Genomic DNA, 19781 nt, shown 5'->3' with positions numbered 1-19781 from the left:
ACAAGACCGGCGCATGAGTTACTTCAGGGCGCCGGTCTTGTCGTTTGTGTTCTTCTTCCTAAGTCCTGGTCTTCTGCGCCTTGCCTTTACTACTTCAAGCATGAACCAACTAGCCCAAGCAAGAGTTTTACATGTCTAGTGGACCAACGCATACAACACGCGCTAAGAAACCTGCTCCGTAGTGCCTAGGTGTTCTTTATTTTATGGCTTAGGCAGAGTCACATATTCAAGGAGCAAAGGCATCCTCATTTTCTCTCTCGCACCCACTCATACTCGCGCCTGCGCATAAACGTCGAGCGCCGCGAGATGCGCCACGCCCCGCTGTAAAATGCGGACCGGCGGTGACCTCGGAGATGTGACGAAAGGCGGGGGTGGGCGGAGACATCGATGACACAAAGGTTCTTTTTACAGGCAGTTTCGGTTTCGAGGAGCCTGCCAAAGGGACCTAATTGTTCGCGTAGCTTTCACATAAATTCTGCTATTCAAGATATTAATGTTGGGATAGGTAGCGTCGGGGACGGGCCCCTATGTGCTCGTTTGCTGTAGCCACCTATTATTGGTAATTAGAAAGTTAGTTATCGTAACTTCGCTAATTACGCACGCAAGTGCGGAAATTGCTCTGTATTTAGAGGCTTTCAATCCGTACACTTGAATGGTAAACATAACGTTACCGTGATTTATACTTCTCTCATTTAAAGAATTTGGTGCAGCTAAAAAAAAAAACACCCTGTATATAGCACATGCTTCATAAGTGCGACATGACCATCCTTGGCTGTTATTGGGACGTTCGCTAGTGTCTTTCTTCTTTTGCGAGAAATAGGACGAAAACAATTTTTTTTTCGGCCTCGTTCATCCCGTCCTCTACGACGCATTCGCCCGCTTTACGGAAATTGTGCCCGCACAAGTAGCTACTGGATTATTTTTGCGATATCACTTTTGAATATTAGTGCTTTACGGGGCAAAAAGGCAATGCCGCAGCACAAAGCTTATATGTATCATGCTAGTTCACCAACTGCACTGGTCGCTATGTTTAGCAACGCCATCGGCCTCGTACTGGAGGCTAACGAAGACATTACATAATGATTTCATGTCTACTATACTTGAAATGCGTGAGAACCATGGTGGTGGCTTACGCAAATATTTTTTAATGATTGCCGCTTAGATCCTTCGGGGCCGCGTGACGTTTGCCGTACACGAGCACTCTTATTTTTTTATTTTGTTTTAAAATATCTCAGAGGCTTCCGGTGAGGCATTGAGTGAGGGGAGCACGTGATACTGTCCAATTAAACTTGAAAGCGATTCCGCTGCTACAGACAATCGCGCAACTGTGTTTTAGTTCTTACGCCAGACCACCAGTACACTCCTATTTTTATTTTATTTCAAAATGTCCTACCACGAGCACTCCTATTTTTTATTTTATTTCAAAATATCTCACAGGCCTCCAGTGAGGCATTGAGTGAGGGGAGCACGTGATACTGTCCAATTAAACTTGAAAGCGATTCCGCTAAGATACAGACAATCGCGGAACTGTGTTTTAGTTCTTACGCCAGACCACCAGTTACTGAGAGTATTTTCCAGTTCACGCTGGCAATTCATAGTCACCGCTGCTGCTCGTCGAGTAAAAACCCACAGAGACAGAACAGTTCACAGCGCATACACACACCGCATTGATGACGCATGTCGTCTATGTTTGAGCAGCGAATAGAAATTTCCGCGTGCTGTAATCACTGCTTCACCGAGAGACTGCACAATCGTCCTTCGACGACGTCGTGTCAAGTGACATCAAGTAAATGTCATGAAAGAACCAGCTAGAACATCTCCATATCGTTCCACAGCACGCGACAACACATTTAAACCGCGCCGCGCCAGCTCGCCCAAGCCAGAGAGGTGGAAGGGCTCGCCGTGCGCCCTTTTCCTACTCGGCCGAATAAAAGGTCTGTAATATGTATATGCTTAGTATTTCAATTTTGTCGCAATGAGTATGACTCGTCGCCCACTCCCGCAGAAGGCTTTGTGTAAAGCTGGTGCAATCACTCCTGTAAATAACTAAAATATAGGGAATACTCACCCGTCCAGTCGGGCACCCTGAAGTGGTGCACTATCTCGTTCCAGTCGACCGACAGCCGTTTTATGGTGTTGTACGGGTCGATGCGACGGGCCATGCGGGTGTCGTACTCATGCTCGGTCGAAGAGGGTGTCAGCTTCCGGTCTTTGGTCGCCCTCGTTTCGTAGTAGTCGTTCAGAAAGCTGCAGTCGATAGAGAATAGTGCAGTGATCTCATATCTATTGATTCAGTAAATCCGAATTTACAAAACTTGCGATTTAACAAAGCGGGGTCGAAGTCCACCGACAAATATTCCAAGTCCCTGATAGGATCAAAACATCGGATCACCGGTATGAACTCAACGTCGGCTCTATTTAACAAAGTTTCTGAATAGGAAACAGGGGTTAAAAAGATCGATCGCGGAAACTCGTTGTGTTAAAAATGCCTCGAAATGTATCCACGTGGTGCTACGGCAAAAACATCACCATGACGGTTTCAGACGGGGCCGTTCTTCTTTTAGGAGGCTGCCCATTGCATGTGGAGACGGTTTTATGAAGAGAACGAAGGAGAGGTCAGAGATGGTCTCTGGCCTACCACTCTTTATCGGTAAGGGGGAGAGACAGGGAAATAAGCGGTAATTGGTAGCCGAATATGCTACTCATGGCGCCTGCAGAAGTTCCCCCAGGACACTTCAGTGCGGCCATGCTAGACAATGCGAGCTCAAAGCCGGCTATACCAGACGGCGCCAGCTGCTCTGTCCCAGCCGTTGAACACTGGTTGAAACCTAGTGTTCATTACGAACGTTGTTTATTTTTTATGATAACTCACTGCGCTTTCTGCTGACTACCCCCAGGCATTTTCACTTAGTTTGCTCTTGATTGAAGTAAGTGTTAAGTGTATGAGGGGTTCAGGTATGTTCTTGTTTGAATAAAGTTTGTCTGTTTGTTTTCTGTGTGTTTGTTTGTATGACTATTTACTGAAGTTCTCAATTCAATGAAATAACTGCTGGCTTCCTTCCATTACTTTAAATAGAGGTTTAGTTGTACCAGTATCTGGTTGCCTCAATGTTAACGCAAGACTCCAGATCATTCAAAACGCGGCTGTCCTCAGAGAGCCGCAGTGCGCTCAGCTAACGCCGTGTCGTGGAGCTAGCGGACTATAGCCGCGGTATTTGCGCTACGTAGCAGAGGGCAACTACATGCAACTGTGCGTATGGGCAGTGTTCACCTTGTGGACGGCAGGGCTTGAGTGCGCGCTGATAGGGCTGGTCGAGCTACGCGGTGCAGACCGGCTTTGTCCTGCACCGGCTTGACCGACGGATAGTAACCGTGTAACTGTTGCGCGTTTTGAAGCTCAATCAATAGGTCAATACGAAGCAGAGTCTGCCAAGGCGCCTAACCAGGAGCGACCAGGAGTGAGCGCGTGATGGTAAGCGTACGCGTGGCCTGACCGTAAGTTTTGCGTGGTTCGAGGCTAGTAGAGTGTTCAAAACTAGTCGAAATTAGCGAGACCCGGTGGCTACGACACCGATGAGCGAGGTGGCCAGTTGTTGAATTCCTACGCGAGTGGGTGCAGCCAAGCGTGAGCAGACGATAGTTGGCGTACTTCTGCCGGAAGTACGTAATTATTATCGAAATTCGAAATAAGAATTTAGCTTACTTCAGCCTGCTTATTAAACTGCTTCAGTATATATACACATTAAAGTAAGAAGAAGGGCACTGATCCAAACACCCATTTCGAGTGATATCAGCTATTGGCCAATAGCAGCCGCGTATGGTAATCTGCTATATCACGAAATAAAGGGTTCAGAAAAGAGTGAGGAACAGGCTTCTGTTGAAAAGAGAGCATATGACAAAAAGGTGACATGGCGCTACGCTTGGGAACTCCGCGCGTCGCGCACGAATCCAATATTTCACTGGGATGTTCACAACAGCGTGTGCAATGCGTGGACTGTTTTTCGCCAAGCCCGAGGGGTGGTTCAGGAGCGCTTTAATTTAGAAGAAAATGAAGGTTGCAGGGAATTTCTATCTAGCTTAGCGGCTAACTTGAACGGCGGCCAGCAGGGCATGGTGGGAAGAGGGACCAACGAACAGGCAGGTAAACTGAAAAGTATAAAGCTACTAGTAAGCAAGCATAAGTCTACAAAGAACGTACGACGAAAAGGGCGAAGTAAATCACGATCGTGCGTAACTAGAGAAATGCACAGGGGGAAGTACGCTGGCAATTCTTCACCTGCGCAGGTGGTCCAGCTTGGTTTCCATGCGGTGTAGGAAGTCCTCGACCTTGGAAACGAGCCTTCGCTCTAGGGACATCAGGTCCTTCATGTGTGCCACCGACGAGAAGACGTTGGCTGCGCTGACGGCATCGCGGTTGAGCAGGGAAGCGAGACAGAGCGACGCAAAAGTCGTGAGCAGTAGCCGGCAGTGCATCGCCATTGCCGAACGACGGTTAAACTACGAAGCAGCGACTGGGAGGAAAGGCCTGGGTGAAAAAAAGGCGTCGTTCGGTCACAAAAAGGCAATATCTTTAGTCTCTCAACACCGAAGCGCCTGGAGGCAGAGTGCCTTTTCATTGTCCATTGTTAATGCAAAACGTTCTCATATGAGCATAAAAAAAAGCCCATTGTTTGAACAAATTTCACGAGTAAGTGCGCAAAGGACAATTTCTATGCACGTGAAAAAGTGACCCCCTCTCAAGTTGACTCTTGCACAGTTTCTGAATGTCCCAAGCGCTATAGCGTAATCGGTTTAAGCGAAGCTTGTTTTCTTTCTGGCGAGGAACGGTGCTCTTATCGACGATAAAATGAAAGCGATGGGATGATAGTGGTATGGCGATGGCATATTTGTCCTGGGGCTCGCGTCCGCGAACACTCATGCCTTGAGCTGCCTGGACTTGCACTGTCTTAGCTATCGGCCCATTGTGCAAGACATGTCAGACAGGAAAAATTGACGGAAGAGTGAAAAAAAGCTTCGCATAAAAAAAAGATTCCTGTAGAACCCACTCCGCGATGACTGTTGACGTCAATGCCATTATCACTGAAGCAATGCATGAACTCACCGTGTTGTTGAACACACATTTCAGGCACTTTCATTTGCATTTTGCTGTGGTCATTTAGAGGTAAACATTGCTTCGCGTATATGCGACACACACTTTCTTGGAGTCTGGCCCAATTTGCTGTGATAATCGGTCGTCAAGGCTGGTCATGACCACGACAGTAAAAATGAACATAGAATGATGAAGAAGAAATGACATGGATCGGTCAATGTAACTACGAAGGCGTCATGAGGACGGCAGCTTGAGGACAGTGGTGTCACTACAACTGTGTGACGACTATGACATGACGAAGCTAGCATGGTGTCTATGGAGCGACACGACGTGACCATGTGGACGGAATGACAACGAATGAATGCTGATGACTGTATCACGTGGAGGCAATGATCGCGATGCCTTGACAATGACGTCATGATTACGATTGAATGGCGACAGTGTGATTGTGATAAAATAGCAGGAATGACGTCGATGGAGCGAAGAGGGCCATGTGATAATGGCGCAATGTCGACAATAGGGTGGCGACGCAATGACGACGACACCATGATGACTATGGCGTGAAGACGATCACACGACGTTAATCGGATGATGAAATTCGAATGACGACGATGGAATAATCACGATGGTACGATAATTGACATGCCTAAGAAGACATGTCAATGGCGGCATAATCACGAATAATTGATGAAAGCATGACTGCGGTCTCATGATGACAGGAAGCTTGTAATAGTTGATGCGGAATTTCTAGGCGTATGTCCAGGGTCTAATGGGAAGAACATGGGACTGTTGTGCTGAGGGAACCAGGTTTGAAAGAAACCACTGGGGATATTTTTTAAAGATATTTATGTAGCAGTTCCGCCACGAAATCCGCGCGTGCGTACCGAGGTGGGAAAGCTGGTCCGTTTTTTCTTTGTCAGTGAAGAGCGGTACAAACCTAGTGCATTTGTGCGCGCTACTCGCTAGAGGGTGCGGATGCTGTGGTTGGGGAACCCGTTTGACTCAATTGCGATTTCTCCCACCGGAGAAGTTTGCACGTACGCTTTCTTTATTTATGAAGTCAAGAGAATTGATTAGAAACAGGCATAGATATCAGAAAGTGTGTAAAGTATCGTAAGAATGCTAAACCTAATTGCTTATTGTTGCTCTAGTTCATCTAGGAAAGCAGCGAAATGGCGTGGCGTTATTGGTACTTCACAGGCATTCTCTGTCAACGGTAATGACGCAGTGCTCCTAAATAAAGTAGTAATAGCTTTTTTAAGAATTTCGCAGATATAATGAGATGAATAAATCATTCATGTATCGTGCCGCAGGTACCTGGATTCTTCAAATTTGATCTGACTTTCTTTTTCAAACGTACCGTTTCGTTCCCTTCCAAAACAGGAAAGTACAACAGAACTCATCACATGATGACTGTCGATGGTGATGCTATCAGGTTTTGAACAATGCACCGACAAACCGTATTTCTGAAGTTGGGTTTATTGAATATTTATGAGTATTCTGTGACTTGCGTTACATCGGTCCTGTGCGACCTACAGCGTTATCGTTCCACTTTACTATGGCACTCGCTTGACAAGGTGTGTGTAAACATGGTGGCAGGCGAAGACTTTTTGACTCATACGCAGTGAGCACGATGGAAGAATGAAGGATTGACATCGATGGAACGACAAGTGAGGCTTGCTTATGACGACATTAAGACAATGAGATAACGATTCTTAAATTATAACGCTTGTATAACGACTACAGCGTCACGATGACTGGGGAGAATGAAATGACGACGGTTACGTCACGCCGATAGCGTGATGACGACGGTATGACGACAACCGGATGACGAACTAGAATGAAGACGACTGCATCACCACGAAGGCATGTGGACGAAGGCATGACAGTGGCGGCGTAATGTCGATTGAATGACGAGAGCAAAATTGCGATAGAATGGCGAAGAAGGAATGACGTTGATGCGCCGACGAAGGCTCTATGACGTCGACGGTGTGAAGACAATGGATTATGAGTAGTTGCACGTACACTCATGTCATAACATTCATGTCATGACCTATCACATATGTTCGTCATACACTTTTGTCATACTATGCCAACTGTGGCACATGCCAAGATGGACGACCATGGCATGATCACGATGGTATGACGAGAGGCGGATGTAGAAGTTAAAATGACGGTGTTGAAATTACCACGACGGCACCATGATGACGCTGTGACAATGGATGCATGACCACGATTGTATGACAACGCAACGACGACGAATACGTGACAAAGGTATGAGGAGAGTGGGATAGCGAGAAATGCATGAAGGCAGTGACGTATCGATGACTACATCGCGAAGCTAATATAACAAAAATGGCATGCCTTTGTCGGCAAGACGAGAGCTGGATGAGGAGGCCGGAGTGATAACGACGGCACAACCACTACGGCATTATGACGTAGGTATGACAGCAAAAACACGATGGCGACTGCCTGACAAGGCGCATGACGATGATTGCATGGCAACAGTGACATCATGACGATTGACTGGCGACAGCATAATCGCGATAGGATGGCGACGATGGACTGGCGTCGAAGAAAACACGAAGGTTCCATGACAGTGACAGTAAGGTGAAAATGTGCTAACGATGGTAAAACGACAGCGTGACCATAATGAATGATGACTACTGAATGACGACTATGGCGTTAGGGTGACGGCACGACGACATGATGGAACGAACGCGATGGCATCACAACCGTATGAATCGAATGCATGGCGGCGACTGTATGACGATGACACCGTCGCGATGATGGCATTACAAGCCTATGAGGAAAACGAGGGGGTGAGCAGTGCATGACAATGAGCTGGCGATGACTGTATCATGAAGCCAGTATGACGACGCTGGCATGGCGATGACCGCATGATGATGACCGCATGATGATGACGGCATGATGAACGTCGGATCACGAAGCTCGAGTGAAGACGATGAAATGACCAAGACGGCATTGTGATGGTGATGTAATAATGAATGCACGATGACTGCGTCACGATGATAGCCTGACGACGACAGCATAACAAGAGTCCAATGACAAAGATGGAATGACGATGATGCAACGGCCACAACGGCATGACGACCACGAGCGCATACCGGGTGGCTCAAGCTATTAGACAATTTAGGGCACTGGTCCGCATAGACGGTGCGACGACGACGGCATGCCGAGAGTGAGGTAACAAAGCGGGAGTGAGATGATGAAACGACCATAACGTTCACACAACCACGATAACATATATAGTGGCCGAAGCTGGTAGACAACTGGGATCACATAGTCGGCGTAAACGTATAGATAGATAGATAGATGGATAGATGGATAGATAGATAGATAGATAGATAGATAGATAGATAGATAGATAGATAGATAGATAGGTAGATAGATAGATAGATAGATAGATAGATAGATAGATAGATAGATAGATAGATAGATAGATAGATAGATAGATAGATAGATAGATAGATAGATAGATAGATAGATAGATAGATAGATAGATAGATAGATAGATAGATAGATAGATAGATAGATAGATAGATAGATAGATAGATAGATAGATAGATAGATAGATAGATGTACTCAAGATGGCTGAAATAGGCAAAAAAGGTTAATCGCATGTCATCTAAGTGAGTTAGGTGGTTATGCTGTTATTGCTACAGGGGGTGGTAACGTTGCAGTGCTCTTGCAAGCATTTGGCCCATTTTCTAGCTGGGCTGTAACAAGTTTGAACCAGCTTACAGCGCAAGCAAACGAAGCCTGCGGAGAGAGAAAATAAAGAAACTGTAAGACAGTACATCGGATGCTAAAACAGTGCCAAACGAAGGGAGACCAGATGAAGAGAGACACAGACACCGCTCTGACTTACAGCCAAGGTTCGTTAGTCTCAACAGCGCAATGTAAGATCGCGCAGTGTGCAACAAAAGGAGAAATAAAGATAATGAACAGTTACTAAAAAAGTTGGCAGATATCACGCCCTGTGGGAATCGATGTTACATTATGCCAAGTAGTGTGAGGGGAGCCTACGAAGTTAACAAAATGACCTGGAGAGCACCAAGACGCAGGTGGCTGTTTCATGACCTACATGACACGCATGTCACGACATTAATCTCATGACCTATAATTTATGTTCGTCTAGTACTCTTGTCATACTGTGCCAAGTTTTGTACATACCGAGAAGTAAGCGGTTGTTTAATGATCTACATGACACGCATGCCATTGCATTCATGTCATGGCCTATCGTGTTTGTTTGGCATCGCCTGCTGTCATACTATGACAATTGTGGTACATACCAAGTTAACGAAACGATCATGAGAGCACCGAGACGTAGGCGGCTATTTCATGACCTATATGACACGCATGTCAGGACATTCATGTCTTCACCTATAATTTATGTTTTCATACATTCTTGTCGTGCTGTGCCAATTTCGGTACTTACAAAGCTAACGAAACGACCATGAGAGCACCAAGACTAGGCGGCTAGGTAGATAGGTGGATAGATACTGTCAAAATGGGAAATGTTCGCCAAGAAATGCTTTGCATTCAAAACACCATTGCGTTATGCTGCACAGAGCGCGAGCGCGACTCTGGAAGGCCAGGAAACGAAAAAAATGCTGGCTTTTTCGTAATTCAGAATAAATGTAAGCATAATATGGCAAGCGGCAAAGCAGGTTGGTTGGACAGGATAATAGCCGCAACCTTAAAATGTGTGTAGTGCATATTTGCAATGGCACACCCCACCACATAGCACCACACCACACGACGCCATACTGTGCACTGGTTCATATAGACTCTGCCCATCTAGAAGAAGACAACCGGCTGAAGCCAGCACGGCAGGCAGCGAAAGAGGCCAGGAAGCCAGAGCGCACTGCATAGCTAGAAGAAGGAAAGCACCAGGAGGCACCACAGAGCGCGGCGCCATCTCTCGAGGTGGCGGAAAACCCGCGCCGAGGAACTCACGGACCACTGGCGCTCAGAAGAGCGCAGGCAACCCTGTATCAGCGTCAAAATATAACAATAAGTCTATGGGGTCCTGTATCGGCCCTTTGAACGTCGCTATTAGAAATGATGAATAAAACTTCAGCGTACTAGAAGTTTCAATTTCAGTATTATTGTGACAAAACATTAGGAAGAACTCTATAGCAATATCTTTTTTGTAACTTGTTTGGGTGGTAACTAACGTGTGTAGTGTGGTTCTCTACAAAGGGCAATTTTGGGCCATAAACCGCATTTTCTTTAGTTTTGACAGGATGCCGGGACGATATGGCTCTGTTCTCGTAACTTGCCCGGATGTTCTCGTTTGAGTGCCTCGATAACGGCTCTGGCTTTTGGCTCAAGGTAACTTGAAAGTCGCCTACAATGGCACCTAAAAGCATTTCATGCTTAAAAATTCAAGGCGATTCCGCTCTCTGAAAGTGGATCCCCAGCGGAGCTGTACATATCTTGGTAAAAAAAAAGCTTGTGGTAAAGACTTTATTGCATCAGTCATTGTCACTTAATAACGACGGTCACAATGGCTTTGTGGCCGTGTGTGATATACACCGATCGGAATACTCGCGACTGCAGACAGGTTCTTTTACAATGCCAGATCGATGCATGTACGCCGCTTGGTGGCCGGTTAGGTTAGGTCGCTGTGGCCCCCCGTCACAAGCAAAATTTCTCCAAAACGAAACGCGTCAACCTTTTCGGTCCCGACACATCTCCGTTGAAACAACTGCCAACACATGTTGTATGCGTGATTCCAAAAAAATGTATGCAGTGTTTGCGGCAATTCGATGAACGCTTGTAACCTCTGCCTTACGGGGGTATGAGCTATTACATATCTTAAGGCGAAAACCTGAAATGGAGTCAGTATCGAAGACGGCCCAGTTCCGCCCGTACTGACTGTAAGAGTCCTGGGCATGCTAATTCAACATAACACTCATAATTCTAAGGCGATTGTCTGATTAGATATGACAGCCCGCCAAATATGTGGCCTAATCAGCCGAGTAGCCACACGACACCGCAGTATGAAGCAGGCTGATATCTGCCATCGGATGCAGGCTTTCCTGATCAGTCGCATCGTGTATTCCTTCCATTACTACCACCTACGCCTTTCTGACAAGGAAAAGGTCAACAGCGTCATTCGCACAGCTCATAAAGCTGCCCTAGGTCTCCCGATGTATGTGAACACTGAACGATTACTTGAGCTAGGTATATACAATACCGTAGACGAACTCGTGGAGGCCCATAAAACATCCCAACGTGAACGACTCTCCAACACCGCAACTGGCAGGGTCATCCTAAGTAAACTTGGGCTGACTCCCGTTATGAATTCAGCAGGAAGAACAGCATTACTCGGTGCGGTCAAACGCCGTTTGGTTACAAAACCGCTACCCAAGATCATGCTACCTGGGAGACAGGAAAAGAGGTGCCAGAGCCAAGGCCCTTCAAGAAAGGTACCAAAGCAACCAGCACACCGCTTATGTCGATGCAGCAAAGCATCACCAAACTTACGTAGTGAGCGTCGTGACCGGAGAGGGAAGTATCCTCAACGCTGCGACCATAAAAACAGCGTCCACCGTGGAAGCGGAAAAGGCTGCCATTGCTTTGGCCATCATGAATCCCTCCGTGCAAACTATCATAAGCGACTCCATAAGGGCAATAGTCAACTTTTCGAGAGGCAGCATAGGCGTCTGTGCAGCGCGAGTCCTACGGGACATTACACATGAAAATACTGTTGAACTCGTATGGGTCCCTGCCCATTCGGGGAATCAAGGGAATGAGGAGGCGCACTGGGTAGCCCGAGGTCTAATCAACCGGGAGGTGTGCCCCTCAGATTCGGATCCCATGAATGAGGCACCGACGGCATACCGCGAGATAACAAACTACTACAAGCAAAAAAGGCGAATCTACGTGCTTCCAAACGCAAGCCTCACGTGAGCGCAAGCCTCGATCCTGCGTCGAATTCAAACTAAGTCGTTCCCCAGCCCACATTGGCTGGCCATAATTACCAACGGGCAATGGAATCCAATATGTCAAAACTGCACAAATCAAACATTGGCTACTCAAAATCATATTCTTTGGGGGTGTGATTACCCCTTCCCAGGTCGCTCCTGCCAGCTCCCTCACAACAGACGTGGAAGGAGCTGCTCAGAACGCCGGATGAAAAACTACAAAAAGCCCTCGTTACCTGCGCCGAAAGGGTCGCTCCTCGTGAGGGGCCATCCTAGGACTCGGGCCTGCCAGATCATAACTGCATAACTGAGCAGCGTCTCAGTAAAGTTACCATCACCACCTGAAATGCATCGTTGTAATGGCTGATACATGAAAAAAGGAAAGCGGCGTCTAGTCCAGAGATGAAAAATGTCAGTGATGCATAATATATCATCATCAGGAATGTATATTACCCGAGTAAGCAAGTGTAGATTCCATGACTGAATATGAACGAATTAAAGAAAGGAATAACGAAGGAAAGAAAGGTAGACTGAAAAAAGGAACAAAAGAAAGGAAGCAAGAATGAAAGAAAGGAAAAGTCGCAGGCCTGCGCGGCACACGGAGCACAGTCACAGCGTAAGTTGGAGGAGCGGCTCCATAGGAGCTCCTTTTTCGCCACCACGCCGTACGGTGGTCTTCGCGGCGAAGTCTCTTCATGTCGTTTTCGCGCGAACGAACTGAACCGTGCGCCTTTGTCTGCAAAGCGGTCTGTTGGGCCCGAAGTTGCCTGGTTGTAGTCACGCGCGTTGCTCCTACGTTTCGCTTTTTTCCGCAGTGGTTCGTAAGTTGCAAAAGACACGCCGTGATGTGTGTACAGGCATCCATATTACGCTGCACGCATGTCACATGCCTTGACCCGTGCCATGGTACGTTGCTGTTGATGATGGTGACAATGATAGTTTATGACCATCGCGTTCAAAAAGGTGGACGGGGGTGACATATAATCACCTAGATTGCTGGACTTAACCAGGTCCAACTACATGCAACATGCAACTGTTACAGGCAACTCCTACATATTGGGACACCTCGTACAGTATAACGAATTACAATGCAAAGTTTCTACGTATCGACGATATGCGGCACGCATGTCACATCGCGTGTCAAATGGCACGATACGATGCTAATGATGATGATTATGATGATATACTGGCATTTCCTTTGAATTGCATGGGACGGTGACAAACAGTCACCTAGCCTGCTTTAATTAATCAGGTACGCCATACATGTTTCTCATTAAATCAATAATAATACATCTATATACTCATTTTCACCCTTAAGACTTTTCTGTCTACATTGTACTGTTACATATATTTAACTGCTACATGGCGTGTCACCTGCCGTAATGTTATGTAACTGCAATGCAAAGGGCGCACGCATAGGCGCTATGGGCGCGTATCTCACATAGCAAAGCAAGTGGCACGATACGATCATAATGATGATGATTTATCAGCATCCCCTTCGAAACTCGGCGAAGACATAGTCACCTAGCCAGCTTGATTTAATCAAGTGCACCATATATATATATATATATATATATATATATATATATATATATATATATATACAGTGGACTCTCGTTAAACGGAACCTCAAGGGACCGGGAAAACATGTTCCGTTTATCAGGAGTTTCGTTTAGAGAGAGAATGTTCAAGATTTCGCAATCCGTTCAAGATTTCGCAATCCGTTCCGGACTGCTTGGTCCCGACGAGGCAGGCGTGCGCGCAATTGGCAGTCTCCGCTGAAGCGGATCTCAGATGCAAAATCTAGGTATTAAAGAGGACGGTACGCTATGGGCACAAACTTTATTGCACAAAAGCGGTAAGCAATGAACTTTTTTTCAGAGCACTACTAAAATTTAAAAAAAAAAATCTCAGTAGTCCACTTATTCCGCGGAGATCAGTGGGAACTGCGATTTATTGGCTTGTTAAAAAGGACTTTATGTTTGCTTGTTTGAGCTCTCGCAACCGTTTTCTTTGAATGGCACCACTCATACTAGACAGGCTGCTCAAAAACAGTTCAGAACCTTCTTCTCGTTGGAAGAAACTCTTCAGCATTTGGACTGCCGGTTCCGCCTGCGCAGGTGTCACCACAGGATCAGAGTCGGCAGTCTCGTGTTCGACTTCTTCATAGTCGTCTTCGCTTTCATCGGGGGGGACAGACATCAGCTACAATGCTGATGTCTGCTACAACACTTGGCGACGAAATGTCGCAGACGACGCTAAACAGAGGATGTAAGGCTGAAGCCTAACAACAGCAAGCGCACCGTGACAGAGAGCAAGCGATGCGGTTACAGTGTGCGAGAAAGAAGGGGAGACAGTGATGCGTACCACGATGGGGCTCTGCGTGAACGTCAAGTTGTGGTTTCGAGTCTATTTTCGGTTCCGTTTATGCGGTGGTCTGAAAATTCGAGTTCCGATTAACGGGATTTTTTTTACATTGCCTTAATACAAAACCAACCAACTGCGAGGCGTTTGTTCCGTTTAAGCGTTGATTCCGTTTAACCGATTTCCGTTTATCGAGATTCTACTGTATATATATATATATATATATATATATATATATATATATATATATATATATATATATAGATAGATAGATAGATAGATAGATAGATATTGCATTGTTGTGCACATCTCTTTAAACTTTTCCTTCCTCAAACCTTCTTGAACTGCCGCGTACCTCTACCTGTGTACCTGCTACATGGCGTTATACCTTGTGTAATAATATGAAACTAGAATGCAAAATGTGCACGTATCGACGCTACGCGGCGCGAATGTCACATCGCGTGTCTTCTCACGCGCTAGGTCGCGTTTGTATTGCATTTTCCCGCAGCATGCTAGCAATCGCTGGTGCGGCTGTGTTCCTTAGTGTAACAAGAGCTTTCGATGGACCATTCGCTAACAGGCTGGGCGTTTAGCTCAGCATGTCTCACGGCCATTCTAGTTTTCCATAAGATATGGCAGGACAACAGCATGAACATGTCATATGGAGCAGTGTCTTCATTTAGAGCATTTAGAGAATTTCACTTAGAGTAGGCAGGAAACGCATACCGTATTGCGTAATCGGTACGCCCTTATTTAGGGTTGTCTTTAAGATATTGTAATGGAATGCCACATCCCAGCACTCAAGAAGTACGTGTTCGACTTTGCGGTGTCCGGCACAGTAAACAGTTGACGCTACAAGGTGCGAGAAGTCCTATTTCCGCTTGCCATGATTTGGCAGGTAAAGTATTGGTGTGGAGCTCAAAAAAAGAAGGAATTTACCGACAGACTCACTGAAATTCGTTTTACTCTTTTTAGCATGTTCTTTTCAGGTCCAATGGAGAACATGGAGCGATACAATGGTACCGGCAGTATTGTGCCTATCAGGTCCTTAAATCAGCGTTGTCGTGGTACTCGACTTAGATATTCTGTGGAGAGCCGAACCTTCAACAGCTGGAAAGCCCAGACTACTACTTTTAGGAAACCATACCCTCTGGCTTGACTGCACCGCCGAGACGACACAATGGACTCGGGCATAGATGCAACACAGCCTTACTTGAAACATAGTGAACAAAAATGGGTCCGTTTGGTCCCGTAAGTAAACATACCTCGGCACAATCTTCCTTATGAACTACTCTGCAAGACCTAGCCTTCCATTTTTAACAGAACGAAGGAAATTAGTGCGACCGGTGCGCTCCCAGCTTGAACTCCACACAAACAGTGCAACTACTCTGTGTAAACGTTGTATTTTGGCCCTGATATGCGCAATGCTTGAAGCACGTAAGAACTTTCGGCAACGGGAAACGGGCGGGACACCGTCGCACGAGCAAACATTGAGAAATTGAGCCCCCCTCCCCCCACCTTCGGCACTTTCGTATAATTTGTAAAAGAAAAAACCAGCGTGACTCAGTCTGTTGACTGACCTTGCGATCTTGAAGCCTTTTTAGCCCCCGTGTCAGCCAACCAATGGCATAGACTTTTATCGGGACTGTCATGCATTGTTTAAATGTCTTGTTTTGTATTGCTACGCGCGTGTGGTATTTGATTGTTTGAACGAGGTGCGTGAGCGCCATCACTCGAGAAAAGAGGAGGAAGAACGAACTGGGCTCGCGCGGTGAATCTAACCGGTCAGCGCTGCAACCGCTGTTCTAAATATAACTTGTACGCACTTGGTGGCAAGAAATTCTCGCTTTTGCACGACGCGTTGAGCTCCTGTTTCCCAATAAGCATTTCCTTTGTGTTTTTATGATTGGGCTTCAAGATGGTAGCGTGACGATCCTCTCCTAGTCGTTTTTCTTCTTCCTCCATGCTCGGTGCTCGCGTTCAGTGCGATTGACTGCTTGCCTGTGCTTGGAATAGCGCATCTGCATCTTATTGCATGTAGTGTCATAAATGAAACTACCCTTGATCCTCCGACTGCCCAGGACTTACAAAATACTCAACGCCTATATAGAGCGATATCCGACAACTCAAGAAAGTGAAACAGTTAGCCCGACCTTCTGCGCTAATATCGTGAATCGTAGTTAAGAAATGACATTGCATTAAGCGATGTCTTGTGCACAATGTTATCTGCGTCCACTTTTGCTTACGAGGCAGGCCGTCATATCGCACAGTGCCCGAAGGAACCGAGTTCATTCGGCAAATAAGAATTTCGGTGTTCTCTAACTATCCATCTAGCACATTTTATCCTTAAGCCAAATACTTCGAGCACTGCGACGATGGTGTGCCATACTTATTTATTGCTTAGAAGGCAGTGGGATGAAGATGAAATAAGGGTCGTCCGATGTGTGTTCAAGACTCCTGTGCATACATCTTCATAAATCTTATCGCGTTTGTAATTCGTCTGCATGCGCTATATGCAGTCTCGTATGAAGTTCTTTGATTATTTGAGACGTTCAGTTCACGAGAAAGCCTGAACGAGTGTGAGCCAGGCCAAGTGGACAGGCCTTCATCGGATATTGATGACTGAGGCCAATTGAGCCCGGCTCAGTCGAATTTTGGTGAGTCTGAGCCCTAGTGAGCCCAGCTGAGTAGAAGTCTGGTGAGTTTGAGTCGGAGTGAAACCGAATCAGTATAATTCTGGTGAGTGTGAGCCCGGCCGAGCAAAATTTCGGTCGTTATGAATTTGAGTTGGCCGGAAGTAATAAACATAATTTTTGAGTGAGTCTGAGAGTGTTCACGTTCATTTTTCCGACCTGCAGTTCCACATGCGACCTGATATTCATGATTAATATCTGACGTAATTGTTTTAGAACTTAATTTGAAAATAAAATAAAGTCAGCTTTTAGTGTTTTTGCTCCCTGAATTATAGCGATCTTGTAAAAATGGAAATAAGCGTACAGTGTGTCACAGCCAACGTTATGCCAAGTTGCTGAACGAAAAAAAAAAGATTTAGAAAACACGATGGAACATTCAATTATAATACCGAATGTGTTCGGTCGACAGCGTTCCTAAAATTGGACACCGTAGTTCTGAAAATCGTATCTTGCACCTTGTTCCTTTAAGGATTTCTTTCGTTGAACAGCTTGGCTTACGGTGGTTGGGACCCCCTATTTAAAACATATAAAATTTATTTTGCTTCTGTTTAGTGCGCTCGAGTCCTGTACCGCGCAGAGCCAGGAGAGAGTAATAACACAGCAGCTTCAAGGTTCAAGGTACTGGAAGGAATTCGGTGTGGCTCTTGCGTCCTTCCGGCTTCCGCTGTTTGCAGGCTTTGTTTAAGTTGGCCAGCAGCCCACACGTTTTAATATCGTTACATCGTATAGCTTATCGATTCGGTGCTCTAGGCCAGGGGTCTTCAAACTTTTCCGCCAGGGGTTAACAATGCAACAATAACAATGCAAATACGTTCGTAAACGTGAGTAACAGTACCGGGCGTAAACTAAAGCTTTATTCCAATTGTTCGATTTGGTTTTCGCAAATAATGTCTTATTGGAATTAGTTGCGTTGACCAAGATGATAGAACGCTCAAGTGTACAGCTAGGGGTCATATTCAGGCTCAAATTAAACATTGCTAACCTGTCTTCAGATCGTTTGAAATAAAGTTCGCTGCTCGTTCGGGAATGCAGCTTTATGGCTTTTGAAGATAGAGATATATTTGCAGCACAGACAGCTAGGTTGAATCAATGTACTTCAATAACCTTGTGCAACTGTTGTCGCAGAAAAAAAAATTCTCCTACATTGGTATGCTAGTACATTGGCTCCATGCAAACAATGCACGGCTTGAATTGGCAGCGTACAATTGTGTTTTGCCTATAAGTATTAGTGTTCGCGGTTTTCGAAGGTTACCTGTGCTGTTATTGTTATTAGTACATCTGTAAACTTCCCTTCGTATGCCTTATATTTTGAGTGCTTACAGATACGCAGTGTCATACCACGGTAACTTAGTGCCTGTGAAATATATGTTGTTCTTTTATCGAAGTTGTGTACAAGTTCTTTGTGCAAAGATAATTTCCTTTTTATGTAGGAATCTTTGACTAATCGCCACGGACCTTCCAGTGCGGCCTGAAACGCCCTATACGCAACGCTCGTTGGTTTAATGTCCCGCCTCGTGCAGTCCGTAAGCGTCAGAGACGGATAATTGAAGAGACTTACTGTTAGAGATATTGAATTGTGAAGTGGAAGCCAATACATTTTACACCGAAGGCGGCAATGTCCCTCTCGTGAAGTTTGTATTGTTACATAGATAGACACAAGAGAAAGAGTCCTTTACACTGTATTTGAACTGCAGGTAGACAGGAAGATAGACACTCGCTCGCGTCAATAGCCCAGACACTTCATCCTCTTTCTTGTGGATGCTCGTCTCTTCAGCATGCGCGTCCATGGTATCGTAATACTACCTGCCGAGGGCAAAGATCTCCCGGGGGCAAACTGTGTTGTTAAACATCGAAGGCACGCGGTGAGATGTAGGGATTAAGCACCGCGACGTGGATAATGTCAGTGGTTGCCAGAGCAGAGGACGTTGTGGGTGTGGCTAAAATGATGTCATAAGATTGTCGTTAACTTGTCGGGTTACGCGATATGCGTCTCTGTAACAGGAGTGTAGTTTTTCACAAAGGCCAGCTTTACGATATAATGACCAAACTAACACGAGGGTGCCGGGCACGAAATGGACATTATCACGGTGACGGAGGTAAAAGCGGGGCTTCCATTTCTCTTGGGACGTTTGCAGGCACGCGCGTGCAATTTGGCGAGCATGGTCTGCACGGGTGATGGCACCACAGGCACATCGCTTGCTGAAGCTGTGGTGCACCGAAGCACAGTGTCTTTCGGTAGGGTTGGTTCTTGGCCATACGATAGGTAGAACGGGGAATAGCCGGTAGTTTCGAGATGGTAAGCGCTGTAAGTAAAGGTGATGTAAGGTAGAGCAAGGTCCCCGTCACGGTGGTCGGCTGAAACCGACTTCTATAGCATGTTTGTAAGCGTTTGTTTCAAACGATCAGTGAGGCTGTTCGTTTGTGGATGGTAGGAAGTGGTTAGATTACGCTGCGTCGAGGCGACACGCATGCTGTCGTCAACGACTTTGGACAAAAACGTACGGCCATGGTCTGTGAGTATTTGACGTGGAGCACCGTGCACCAAAATGATATCGTGTAGGACGAGTCCGCAACATCAGTTGCCCAACTGGTCGGAAGAGCCCATGTTACTGCGTAGCGAGTCGCGTTGTCTGCACCGACAGCGAACCACTTGTTGCCCGATGTAGATTCCGGAAA

General features: G+C 46.1%; 1 protein-coding gene across 1 annotated transcript in view; it reads right to left on the bottom strand.

The window, feature by feature from the left end:
• LOC135912301 (prolyl 4-hydroxylase subunit alpha-2-like) overlaps positions 1-4522 on the bottom strand; it is a 52194-nt gene extending 47672 nt beyond the window's left edge. The window contains exons 1-2 of the mRNA XM_065444693.2: positions 4277-4522; positions 2069-2247 (exon numbers count right to left, since the gene is read on the bottom strand). Coding sequence (XP_065300765.2) covers positions 2069-2247; positions 4277-4479 — 382 coding nt within the window. The 5' untranslated portion in view covers positions 4480-4522. The remainder of the gene's footprint in view (positions 1-2068; positions 2248-4276) is intronic.
• Between the last annotated feature and the right edge of the window lie 15259 nt (positions 4523-19781).

The sequence above is a fragment of the Dermacentor albipictus genome, chromosome 6 (assembly GCF_038994185.2).
Source record: "Dermacentor albipictus isolate Rhodes 1998 colony chromosome 6, USDA_Dalb.pri_finalv2, whole genome shotgun sequence".
In the NCBI taxonomy this organism is placed as follows: Eukaryota; Metazoa; Arthropoda; class Arachnida; order Ixodida; family Ixodidae; genus Dermacentor; species Dermacentor albipictus.
Note: the sequence above shows the minus strand (reverse complement) of the source record. Positions and strands in the feature narration are given on the sequence as shown.